The following is a 14166-nucleotide window of genomic DNA, read 5'->3' on the forward strand; positions in this document are numbered from 1 at the left end:
TTGTTCTTTTCTGATCTCTATGGTCCCTCTATAGCCCCAGGACCGAGTAACAGAGATTCTGGCTCAACTGGGCCGATCAGCAGCTGGTGTGATTCTGCTACAGGTTGTCCTTGAACCACAATTTAGGAAAATCTTCTCCATTAAAAAAAAGGCAATAATCTCAAGATATTTGGAACTCTGTTCTCAAATATATGTGTTCTCAAACAAAATATAACACAGATATTTTAAATATTTATGGTCATATATAAAATTAACCTATACATGCCTATATAATTTTTAAGTTTATTCACCTTCTTCAGAGAGCCATACCCTTTTATATTTAATTCATCCACATAGCATCTCGTACAGACCTACATGAAAATCAGAAATAAGCTAAAATATTGGTTTTTAAAACTACTAATGCACAAGAATAAAAATTACATTTTTATATTCAATATTTTTCTCAATCAATAATTTTGCTTGAAATTTTCCTAAGATAAACACCTTCTTATAACTCCATACTTAAGGAGCTCTAAAATATTGTAAGAACAATACAATTCAACTCTCCTTTTCCTTTCCTTCAAGTATTCTTTTTGAAATATTTTAATGCTTAAAATTTAAGAAATTAAGTACCATATGATTTCACTTACATGTGGAATCTAATGAACAAAATAAACTAACAAAATAGAGACAGACTCATAGATATAGAGAACAGACTGACAGTTGTCAGAGGGGAGGGGATTTGGAGGGGGGCTGGGTGAAAAAGGTAAAAGGAATAAAGGAGGGAAAAACTCATAGACACAAATACCAGTATGGTGATTGCCAGAGGGTAGGGGGGAGATAGAATAGGGTAAAAGGGGATAAATGGTGATGGAAGGAGACTTGACTTGGGGTGGTGAACACACAATACAGTATACAGATGATGTATTATTATAGCATTGTACACCTGAAACCTATATAATTTTATTAACCAATGTCACCCCAATAAAATCAATTTTAAAAAATTCAAGCAAAAAATAATAAAATATCAGTTTCTAATTATTGACTGCTAGTATATAGAGAAAAAGAGAAAGAGGTCAAGATAAATAAAAGGTGGAAACACTGATAAACAGGATGTGTTTCCTTTGCACATCACAGATGTAAACTCATTAATTTTGAAGTGTAGTTCCCAGGGAACATACTTGTTTGAGAATGGTTACAGTGGAAAAAAGAAAATTGTTCAGGTCTTAGAACAAGTAATATGTGTTCATTGGTTAAGAAATTCCAAATGCAATAAGAGTTTGGTTGCATTCAAAACAGGACCACTGGCTTTAACTTCCCTGCAGCTGTATAACATCTGGAACAAATAAGGCCAGTTTCTATTTTTGAGTCAAGAATGCTTGTTTGAGTGATTCACACCCACCAAAATGTTTCCAGTGTATTATCTTTAGAAGGATTGAGTGGAAGCACTTTGCACTCACTCCCCTACATTATCAGGATGAATTAAAAAAATAGACTTTGTTTTTGCTCTTAGGAAACATTAACCATGGGAAAGTTTGCCCTCAGTCTTAGCATTACATAGGTGGTCTGAGCCTTTGTAATCTACTAATGAGAGAGAGAAGTAGTATAGAATAGTTAAAAGTGAAAAAAATCTTCCTTACTTACGCCAGGTGTTCTCTCTTTTCCTCTTTCAGTTAATAAAAGTGAGAGCCCATCACCTGGAAAAATACCTAGTTAATAGATAATAAATATTCATGGAATAAATGACTGAATGAGTGATTCCCTGCTCACACACACACACAAAAATGCTACACCAATTAACAGTTGAGGAGTGGATTTTGTCACTGATACCTGATGTAGCAATGAGCCAGAGAGGGTACGGCCACCCCACGCTATAGGGATCCAAGTGAGTTAGGAAAAAAAAATTGCAATTCATCAGTGGAAACATCTAGAGCAGCCATCATTTTCAGTTTTGAAGAGGTCATACAGAAATCTTCGTTTTGGTGTGTGCTTGCAAGTCTTCTTGTGCAGTTCCAGAATGTCCCATTAAAACCATCTCAAATTAAGACTGTTGAATTAGAACATGTTTTCATTTATGAACAAATTGACTCAAACAGGTTCAATGACATGCTTGAGGTCATATAATTCATTATTAGTAGAATCCAGCAAGGGAGCTTAAACTTAAATATGATGAGGCACCATAGTGGAGGTGAAGATGAGCAAAATTTCAGCCCTTGCCCTTTCAGTACTTACAGTATTTTTTAAGGAAACAGATACGTAAAAAAAAAAAAACATAACTACAGTATAAAGCAGAACATGCTATTTTGCAAAGGAGAGAAATGCTTTGGGAATTCAGTGGAAGAAGAGATGGTTTGTGATCGGGGGCAGGAGCCGGAGGAGAGGAGATAGTGAGAGGACCGCATTGGGAGGGATGTTTGGTGATAATAGAGGAGGTCATCTTTTCACTGGACTTGAAGAATGATCAGACATTGAACGCCTAGACACGAAGAGGCAGGCAATATCAGGAATGAAACCTGCTAGCAAAGATAAGGTTGAACAGTGTCAAACAGACAAAGCAGTACCTAAATAGTTCAGTTTGGCTGCTGCACTGGCTTGGAGGAGGAGGGTGGGATTTAAGTGTAGAAAGGTCATGAAAAGCCTTGAATACAGGGTTGATGAGGATCTTGGACCAAACTCGAGAGGAAATGGAGAAATATGCCAAGGCTTTGGTTCTAGGAAATAACAGGATAAGTGTTTTAAGGACACGAGAGGGTGTAGATTATTAGGACAGACTGGGCAGGGAAAGCTGGAGAGGATGAGAGCGTAATAATTCAAATAGAGAACAAAGAGGACTAGAACTAGGGATCCTGTTGTAGTGAGCAAGTTTCTGAGTTGATGTTTTTAATATTTCAACTACCTAATTATTCAGGTAAACACAAAGCTTATAGAATGCTTATTTATCTAGAAAAAGTGGTTAAGAGACCTCATTTCACCCCGACCCTCGGAGAAGAGGGAATGCGGAGAATGGGAAACTTGCCCTGAAGGAGTGCAGAGGAGAAGGCGAGCTGGCTGGACGTTAGTACCTCTATTGCCTCTTCATCCTCCCTTCCTTTCTCCTCTTTTTCATTTGATGTTTATTGAGTAACTACTGGGCAGTGTAAGGTATAAAAAGTGAATTAGAAAGGTGAGTTTCTCCTAAAAGCTTACAGGTTAATTGGTGGGTGCATAGAAATATAATATGCACAGAAATGACCATCTAGAAAGTGACCTGAGAGGACAGAACAAGTTCGGTAAGAATTCAGAGGTGAAAGAATTTACATTTGACTGAGAAGAGTTAATGCCATTTGATCCAGTGATCCTACTCCTAGGAATATATCCCAAGAAACATGAACACCAATCAGAAACAGTATATGTACCCCTATGTTCATGGCAACAGTATTTACAATAGCTAAGATCTGGAAACAGCCCAAGTGTCCATCAGTAGATGAGTGGATAACAAAGCTGTGGTACATATACACAGTGGAACACTATGGAGCTGTAAAAAAATAAATAAATAAGGATGTCTTACCATTTCAGGTGATATGGAGGGACCTGGAGAATATTCTGCTAAGTGAAATAAGCTAGTCAGAGAAAGACAAATATATAATCTCATTTATTTGTGGAATATAATGAACAAAATAAGCTGAGGAACAAAATAGATCCAGAGACGTGGAAGTAGGGAACAGACTGACAAATCTCAGAGGGAAGGGAGGTGGGAGGCGAGAAGAGATAAACCAAAGAATTTACATGCATATATGCACAACCCATGGACACAGACAACAGTGCAGTGAAGGTGGGGGGGGGGTTGTCAACGGGGGATAAAAGAAAGGACATCTGTAATACTTTCAACAATAAAGATTTTTTTTAATGAGTTAATGGAGGAGTTCACATTTGAATTGAATTTTGAAGGATGGGTACAGTGAGGACACCAGGACTGAAGGGGAAGGGGTCTTCTAGTAGGAAGGAACATCATATAAAGGAAGCCCAGAGCCTTGGTCTTCATGGGATGGGAGAGAACCTCCTTTTGGCTAGAAAGTAGTCCTCAGCACAGGCCTGGCATCAGAATTACCCAGGAAGCTTTAGAATACATGAAGCCTGGCTTCACCTCCAAATACTCTGGTTGAATTGGTCTGGGTGGAAGGCCTAGGCATCTATACTTTTCTTTTTTTTTTTTTATCCTCACCCGAGGACATTTTTCCAATTTTTGTACAGATAGAGTGGTAGGGAGAGAGAGAGAGAGAGAGAAACATCGACGTGAAAGGGACACATCGAGTGACTGCCACCCGCACGACCAACCAGGGCCGGGGACAAACTGCAACCGAAGTACGTGCCCTTAGCGGGAACCGAACCCGGGTCTCTCAGGACCGCAAGCCGACGCTCTAACCGCTGAGCCAAACCAGCCAGGGCGGCATCTATACTTTTCAAATGCTTCCCAGGTGATTGTAATATGCAGCCAGGGTTGAGACCAAAGTTCAGAAGGAGAGTAATGGCAGAGAAGTTTTGAGAGAAAATTGAACTTCAACTGTGGAAGCCAAAAAAATGAGATTTTGCCATTCTGCATAGTTCAATGAGAATCTGTACCATTTGTGTCATGACTCAGAATCAAAATTTCTAGGTATGAAAATGCATAAGCCATTTTGAAAGGAGGTAATGTTATTTTTCTGCTGGCTAAACTTCATTGGTACACAAAGAATACTCAATTGTATGAAAAATAAATTATACAGAACTGTCAGTCACCTTTTTGCTACTTTGTTTAGTGTTTAATGGACATCTTTTTTTTTCCCATCACCATTTATTTCCCCACATATCGTCTTCCACCTCCACCTAACCCCACCTCCCCCCACAGCCAACACACATTATTGTCCATGCCCATGAGTTCTTTCTCTTTTTCTTTTTTGCTCAATCCCTTCACCACCACCCTCAACACTCCCCTCCCCCAGAGCTATCTGCCTGCTCTCTATCTATGAGTCTGTTTCTATTGTGCTTGTTAGTTTAGTTTTTCCATTAGATTCCACATCTGAGTGAAATCATATGGGGCTTGTCTTTCTCTGACTGGTTTGTTTCACTTAGTATAATGTTCTCCAGGTCTATCCATGCTGTTGCAAAGGATAAAATTTTCTTTCTTTTCACAACCAAGTAGTATTCCATTGGGTAAATGTACCATAGCTGTTTTATCTTTTATCCAACTCTTCTACTGATAGACACTTGGGCTGCTCCAAAATCTTGGCTATTGTAAATAACACTGCAATGAACATAGAGGTGCATATATTCTTTTGAATTAGTGTTTTGGGTTTCTTTGGATAAATTCCCAGAAGTGGAATTGCTGGGTCATAGGGCAGTTTCATTTTTTATTTTTTGAGGTAACTCCATACTGTTTTCCACAGTGGCTACACCAGTCTGCATTCCCACCAATGGTGCACAAGGGTTCCCTTTTCTCCACATCCTCTCCAACACTTGTTATTTGTTGATCTATTGTTGATAGCCATGCTGACAGATATGAGGTAATATCTCATTGTGGTCTTAATTTGCATTTCTCTGATGTTAAATGGCACTGAGCATCTTTTCATATGTCTATTGCCATCTATATATCCTCATTGAAGAATTGTCTATTTAGGTCCTTTGCCCATTTTTTAATTGTATTGACTGTTGTTTTTGTGTTGAGTTTCATAAGTTCTTTATAAATTTTGGGTGTTAACCCTTTATCAGATGTATTGGTGAATATGTTCTCCCATTCAGTGGGTTGCATTTTCATTTTGTTGATGGTTTCTTTTGCTATGCAAAACCTTTTTAGTTTGATGTAGTCTCATTTGTTTATTTTTTCTTTTGTTTTCCTTGCCCAAGGAAATATCAGAAAAAATGTTGTTACAAGAAATGTCTGAGATTTTACTGCCTGTGGTTCCTTCTTTGGTTTTTACGGTTTCCAGTCTAACATTTAAGTCTTTAATCCATTATGAGTTTATTCTTGTGCATGCTGTAAGAAGGTGGTTTAGTTTCATTGTTTTTCATGTATCTGTCCAATTTTCCCAACACCATTTATTGAATAGACTATCCTGCCTATTATATGTTTTTGCTTCCTTTGTCGAATATTAGTTGACTATAAAGGTGTGGGCTTATTTCTGGTCTATCTATGCTGTTTCATTGATCTGCATGTCTGTTTTTATGCTGGTACCATGCTGTTTTGATTACTATGGACTTGTAGTATAGTTTGATATCAGGCAGCATGATCCTCCAACTTCGTTTTTCTTTGTTAAGATTGCTATTGCTATTCAGGGTCATTTGTGGTTCCATATAAATTCTGGGGATACTTTAGTTCTGTGAGATATACCATTGGTTTCTTGATACGAATTACATTGATTTTGTAGATAGCTTTGGGTAGTATGGACATTTTAATTATGTTAATTCTTCCTGTCCATGAACATGGTGTATGCTTCATCTTATTTGTATCTTCTTCAATTTCTTTCTTTTGTGACTTATAATTTTCTGAGCACAGGTTTTTTACATCCTTGGTTAAATTTATTCCTAGATATTTTTTTTTTTTGAAGCAATGGTGAATGAGATTTTTTGTTTGTTTCCCTTTTAGTTAGTTCAGGTATATAAAAAAGCAAATGATTTCTGGATATTAATTTTGTATTTTGTATGACAAATGCACAGCCAACATTATACTCAGGAGGCAAAACTTCAAGCATTCCCCTTAAAATCAGAAACAAGACAGGGATGTCCACTTTCACCATCCTTATTCAACATAGTACTGGAAGTCCTAGCTACAGCAATCAGACAAGAGGAAGAAATAAAAAGTACCCAAATTGGAAAGGAAGAAGGAAAGCTGTCATTATTTGCAGATAGTGTTCTCTATATGATACTGTATACAGAGAACCCTAAAGATTCAATACAAAAAAAAAAAAAAAATTCTAGTACTGATAAATGAATTCAGTAAAGTAGCAGGACTACTTCTTGAATATAGTTGCTTGATCAGCATCTAATGACAAAACAAACAAAAAATGTTAAGAGATCTTAGAGATGCTGTTGTTTCTATCAGATGTAGGAAACTGGTGAAACAAAAGACACTATTATAAAATAAGCCTGTCTGGATGCACCCAGAGTGTCACAGAACTTGAAAGGCACGTGCTCCTCCCAGTACAACAGAAGCCAGACCAGTCTTTGGGGAAATCACAATTGTTCAAACACAAGAATGCAATATTTTGGAATGCAAAATGTTATCACAAGAGTTCATTATCAAACGTTCAACCCACTTTGGCTTAATAAGGAGTGTTTCTGTCAATTCACTGAAGCATTTCCGTTCCTCTTTCCTCACAGGAGCCAGTCATGAGAGTCCTAGGCCCCACCTCTAGAGATTCAAACTGAAACCAGCTGAGGGGAGGCTCAGAAATCTGTGTTTTTCATATCTCTCCAGGGGATCCTAAAAATGAGCTGGATTTGATATCCCCTGTTTTACATAGTTTTAGCTGTTGAATCACCTTACTGTATGTCTATAAAGTAATTCAAACTTTGTTCTTCTAAACCAAGTTTTAATTCAACAATCTTAATTTTAGGTTGTCTAGATTACACAAGACTTCACAAACACAATAGAAAGTACAGACCATGTGCCAAAGACTTCAAGCTAACCTCCGCAGTAATGCGGCACACCGTCCTGGGTGCCTCCACTCCTACATTACTGCCAGTTTTCCCCAAGTAGAGTGAGGCTGGTGGTACCCATTCTGGATATCACTGTCTCATTAAAAATCACTTGATCTGGTAGGTTTGTCCATAGGCTCAGATGAAACAATATACGTGACAGAAAGTTGGAAAGCATGAACTGAAACGTGGGGTGGAAACCCTTTCTGGTCGTTTTACTATTGCATCTCCCATGCTAGCATATGGTAGGTGCTCAGTAAACATCTGTGCAATGAATACATTGAATATTAAATATTTGCTAAAGAAGTGGATAGGAGGGCCAAAAATAATCCTGGAAACTTTTGAGGTTAACTTGAAAATATTTTAAGATCTTAGGCACTAGAAACATATGTAGAACTAATGCTATTTTTAGCTAAAAATTAGAGTAATTGACTCTGGTACTTTCCTCTCCTTGGTAGTTGAATTAACCCTGGGGGTTCTTTGCTGAACTTCTGCGTGCTGACCCAGGGTGTCCAGAGAAATGGCAATGTGTTAGGTCCATGGGTAAATGAAAGAGGCAATTATTTTATTATTTTTAATGAGTGTGTAGCCATTATTATAAATTACACAGATACAAAAAAAAAAATGCCTGCCAAATTCTACTTTCTTTTTCTATGAGCAAAAGAATATCTAGGTGAACAAGTTTTAAACATTAAAAATAACTTCTATCAATAAAAACACATGGTTTTGTTTGGGGTGGGGGTTAATTTAGAGGAAGATTTCAGCAGTGCCTTCTCTCAGCTCCTCTCTCTGTTCTGTTCCTCCCAAGCACCCCTCACCAGAGCACTTGTTACTATTAGTAGGAAAGGTGTTAATTGCCTTCTTAATGCTGCCTCCCAGTTCATTGACTGGTCTTAATTTCCCTTTCCATGTGGACATTAAAATCAGATGGAGTCTGTCACGGCCTTGAAATTGCTCTTCCCAAAATGGAGGCCCATAACATTCCTACATCTTTTCTGCAGATGGTTCAAATTTAATCTCTTAAAGCCCCACCCTCCCAGTGAAGGTCCTCGGTTTTACAATCTGTCTTTATACAAGGCCCAGGTATAGTTCCTATTGGACATTTAAAAAAGGCAAAAACGAAACTCACAGTGAATAGAAGAAGTTTAAACAAGTCTATGGTTTCTTCAAAGTCCCCAACAGTGTTCCCTCGAATACTACACAAACTTGAAGTAATGGGGCAGGGGACACTTACCAAATCACCAACACCATTTTTTTGGCTCCTGGATTTTCCTCGGAGGCCCTTGTAAATGTTGCTTTTTAACTGTGGCATAGTCACAGTTATTAAGAAAGCTGAGGCCTTGCCAACTTTCTGGTTTTGCTGCCCAAATTACTGAATGTTTGGTTGATTATAGCCCTAAAACACCCACATGCTAAGAAGCTTTTAAACATTTTCTCCCGTGGGCAATCACCTGGTATACCTGAACTGAGAGTCCACCACATATAAATTAAGTATTTATTCAACTAACTGCTGCTAAAATCAATGGCCTTGAGGAATACATCAAAAATTACATAATAGAGCTTGGCTTTTATGAATTAAAACTCCTAAAACTTAAATGCTATGCCCTCCTCTTGACCTGGAAAACTGATTTTAATTTTATATGCAGTAGTGTGGAACAATCCCTAGAAATAAGTACATTGTTGTTAAGTGTCCAATGTATGAACTCATCTATGAAGTGTAGCACAGGAAAGGTGAGCTGGAGGAAAGAAAACAATTAAATATAGAAGTCTGAATTATTATATGCATGTCAATGTTTAGTAATAAAGTGTATAAATGGTAATCTTTCACCATCCAAGTTAAATATCTGCAGTAAAAAGAAAAATATATATCTTGATAATACATTCATGACAAAGAAAAATTACTGTTTTATGCTTCTGATCAGAAGGGCAACATAATCAAACATTTTCCCGAAGGTATAAGAAACCAATACAGCTTAGGGAAATGAGAATGCAAGACTTGAGGAAGAGAGTTTATCCCCAATTCAAGCTCACTTTTACACGCGATTTTTCATCATGAATCAGGACAAGGAGCATGGGAGACAACAGAAGGTTAGTTTCCTAGTTGGATGAAATGAATGAATAAGAATAATGGTGTACACAGATGTTGTATTATAAAGTGGTACACCTGAAGCTTGTATAATGTTATTAACATTGTTACCCCAATAAATGTAATTAAAATTTAAAAATTGAAGACTTAAAACACACACAAAATAATTGTTTCCTTTGTGATTTCAAAGACCTAGTAACTAATGTCAAAGAAGCAGGCACCACAAAGCACGAGTAAGGCAGAGTCACTGCACATGCAAGACCACAGTCAAGAGATTATTTCTAATTCAGAGCAAGCACAATTTCTTCTGGGTCCGGACAGAGTGGAACAAGCAGTCCTCTCCTATGATTCCTCCCCAACCATTCACCACCCAGCAGATGCTTACAATTTCTGAGACATCGAAATACCAAAGCAAGGGGAGGGATGTTGAAGATACTGGAACATGGAACATAATAGCTTGATCAGTGATCAAGGCCAATGGCAATAGAGGAAAATCTCCTGTTGACAACATCTGAGTGGTTCTTGCTGGCTGCAGTATCTCCAGTATAAACCTTGGTGGCCTCAGCAATGTATATTGCCTCAAACAGCTGCAGCAAGAGTAAAAACACAATAAAACAAACAAATAGCAGCCCCAATGTGGAGCCCCAAAAACTACCTCACACGTACATGAGGCTGCTCCAGAGGACAGGATCTGAACCTTTTGGGAAATAAAGCTTACTCTAAACATCTGATGTTTCATGGATTTGCTCAAAAAAGAAAATCCTAACAGTCATGCACACAGAGTAGTATAATAATGTTTTAGGATATTGGAAAACCTGCTAAAGTCTCTTAATGAATTCCACTGGAGAAATGAAGACCGAAAGCCTCCCCTCAATACCTGGGAGCAGCTGAAAGGGGCTAGAAGAGCCGCAGAAGTAGCAAACGATCGGAATAGCCACCAAGACTCAGGCAGGGACAGCTGTTTGAGGGGGAACAGGTAAAATGAATGGAGTTAAATAGATATTAGCAGTTGTATGATTAAGGGAAATTACGAACTCCTTTGAACACTTCTCCACCTCTATTTTCTCATCTGTAAAATCTATAAAAGCAACCATTTTATAAAAGGTTGTTGTGAAGATTAAATGAAAGAATGTGTTTAATGTGCCACTGAACAGGTGTTCAGTGAATAAATATTGGTTCTTAGTGGTCTGTCAGCTCAGAAACAATGGAAGTTCTAAAAACTTTCATTTTTTCACTGCAATCGTTAAAACCTGAAAATTATATATATGTGTGTGTGTGTATACATATATATATATATATATATATATATATATATATATGCACAATGATACAATAAATTATGATATATCCACACAGTGAAATAGTATGCAGTAGTCTTAAAAATGAGTTCAAGCTATAGATACTGAAGTTGATATACCGGTAAGAATAGATGTGTAGGCTACGCTATTGAGTAAAAAAAAAAGCTAGTTTGTATAACAATGTAAATTATATCCTATCCTATGAAGTAATTATAGTTTATATAATAATTTCCAGTTGATGGAATTTAGGTTGGTTTCTGTCTTTCTCCCCAAGTTTAAATGATAACTCTCTATAACCAAGTTTCAGGATTGTTGTTTTTTAATGTGAATTCCTAAAATTTAAATTGCTCAGTTAGAAGATATAAACTTTGCAGAGCTTTAGAAAGATATAGTTAAATTGCTTTGCAGTTATACTATATCAATTTACAATTACATATACCTGAAGTAAGACTGCCTGTTCACCATGACCTATTTATTTTGCATACTTTTGGAATGTTGTTCATTTTATAGTCCACATTTATTTGGGGTCATTTCAATTTGCAGTTTTAATATTTTTAGGGATGAATATTTCTTTCATATGCATGTTAGGATGTTGTGTTTCTTCTTCTGTAATTATTGCCCTCTACACACTTTTCTATGGAGTTTTAGTAGGGTCTTTTTTTTAAATTAAATTTTAAGTATTCTGTATATAAATGGTAGAAATTCTTTGCTGTCACACTGGTGGTGGTTGTACTGCATGTGAAATTCTAGGGGGTCTTTGGTAAGTCCCAAGATTGTACAAGGATTCTGAGAAACAACAAAACAAAACAAAAAGCCTGAGAAATGTTCACACACACACAGCTTATAGCTTCAGATCTAAACATTAAATGCTGGTCAACATTCAACACACACAAAAAAAAATTAACTCTCCACATGGCAGAAAGTTGTTCTCTTTCCTTGTGGGCATGATATTCTGAACCTGAACTCACATAGACGAGTAGACAAATAAAAAAAGAAAGAAAAATACTAACAAATCATATTCTCTGTTGTCTTTTACACAAAAAAGAATAAATCTCGATAATCTATTAATTCATTTGCAGAGATCGCAAAGGTTAGGCCATAAAACAAATTCCAAATCATTGCTGTCACCAATGGGGAGTAATTTATCGATTGTAAAAGTTCTGAAAACAAAACACAAAAATAGTAAAAAGGAAAATATGTACAGAAACAGAGAATCAGTAAAGTGGAAGTTCTGTTGCTCCTGGGAATTTACCACTTTGAACCACAGAAAGAAATGCCTGGGTTCAAGTCATCCCTGAGGTGCAACATGCCCCCAGCAACACAGGCTGCCCAGCTGTCAGGGAACGCACTGGGCATCACCGTGGAACTTCGAAATGTTTACAAGATAATTTGTCTTGAAAGGATATCATTGTGACTCTCATACAGATCTAAAATTAATATGCCAAAGACTCTATTTAATTTTTTAATTATGGAGGGAACCAGTAAGATATTACAAACATTTCAAAAGCAAAATCAAAGAGCATAGCATATATGAGGAATAAAAAAATTGAGCTTAACTTACAAATAGTTGAAAGTAGGCCCCCATAACAGGGCAATAATCAATTGCATTTCAGTAGGCACAATTTGTTTCTATCTTTGTAGACAAGGATATTTTGCCTTATTATCAGTTTTCTTAAACTTGAAGAGTAAAGTAGTACAAAAACAGTGAAAGGCAGAAAAGACATGAATGGGTGAGCCACTCAGGACACCTACTCATTTTGTTTAACCAGTTTCAAAGTCTTTACAATTTTACTGATTTGGTTAATAAGAGATGGATGTAATATATTCTTCCTCAGCTAGCACATGAAATGAAGTACAATGGGGAAAAGGCAATACCAAAGCTTCTCTCTAGTCTCAGATCTAATTTTTTTATAATCTCGACAGAGAAGAAGAAAGAGCAAGTTATCCTTTTGTACATCCAATATAGCAGAGGCCCAATGACTTTTCTAATTATGATAATGTGCTAGTTATAGATATTGTCAAACTCTTTTAGTACCTCCCTCTTCTCTCTTATACATATTGCAGGAGCTCCCTAGGAGGCTTTAAGTATGATAGACTATCCTGAATAAATGTAGAAGGAACAGATCTTTTTTCAAAGATTTTCATTTGAAGGGGGGAAAAAAGCATATCAATGGTTTTTAAAGTCATAAGAAGCTTTTCATGAAACCCACCATGGACAAGTTATTTTCATGAGTCTGAATCAATTCCAAACTTGAGACATTTTTATGACTTGAAATCAAAATAGGATCCTTTTTGATTTATTAACCTGTGATCACATGTGTTTGCCAAGCCCTTCACTGGGAATTCTGCAGAGTTAGTGACCCATGTCGTTCAGCAGAGTCTAGACAAGTATGAGCCTGGGACACTGCTTTGATCCTAGATATTTTCAGTAATGTCACAGCCCAGGGTCTCCAAGCTCCTGATTGGAATTATCACAGCTCTTTGGAAAATGAGTCAGGGCAGGAGGGACATGGAAATGTCTCCATTGCCACAGCCCTTCCGGTATGCATGCTACAGTATTGAGGCAAGAAGAATATTTCTTGAATACCAATTATTTGCATGGCTGGACTTATTAACAATATGCTTTATGTATTTCAGGCTCAACCAGGTGACAACTCTACTAGAATCCCTATCCAGACAGACCTCTACATACAAGCTATCATTTTTGACCACATTTCCAGAAGAAAGACTTAACTACCAACATGTTAGATGGTTCCCTAATTGTTTGCTAAATTTAAATAAAACCTGTAACCAGAAACAAATTAGAATAATAAAGGAGTCCTATGGCTGGAAGGCAATTCAGAACATTAAAAGTTAATAAAGGAATTAGAAAGGAAACCACAACCTTGCCTGTTTTTCTTTATTGTACAGATAGCCTGTTAATATAATTTGTGGTTTTTCTAATTTTTTCTTTCCTGAGCACTGAGGCTGATTGTAACACTTTATGGGGGGGAAAATCTTGTTGCTGCTTCAAGGATGCAGTAATTAGTGACACATTTTGTAGCTCAGATTTTCCAAAATAAAAATGTTTCAGGTTCTACTATTGCCAAATTTAGTGGGCCAAACTTTATGCCAGTTGCAATATCATTGAATATTGATAAGGGTCACACACTG

General features: G+C 36.9%; 1 protein-coding gene across 2 annotated transcripts in view; it reads left to right on the plus strand.

The window, feature by feature from the left end:
• Positions 1 to 13886, plus strand: part of CFAP299 (cilia and flagella associated protein 299) — a 619623-nt gene extending 605737 nt beyond the window's left edge. Inside the window, exon 6 of one of the 2 annotated variants that reach the window (XM_036279669.1) lies at positions 13651 to 13886. In XM_036279669.1, coding sequence (XP_036135562.1) covers positions 13651 to 13746 — 96 coding nt within the window. In that variant the 3' untranslated portion in view covers positions 13747 to 13886. The remainder of the gene's footprint in view (positions 1 to 13650) is intronic. The other variant, XM_036279661.1, reaches the window with a different exon arrangement.
• The last annotated feature ends 280 nt before the right edge of the window (positions 13887 to 14166 follow it).

This window comes from Molossus molossus, unplaced genomic scaffold (genome assembly GCF_014108415.1).
Source record: "Molossus molossus isolate mMolMol1 unplaced genomic scaffold, mMolMol1.p scaffold_m16_p_1, whole genome shotgun sequence".
In the NCBI taxonomy this organism is placed as follows: Eukaryota; Metazoa; Chordata; class Mammalia; order Chiroptera; family Molossidae; genus Molossus; species Molossus molossus.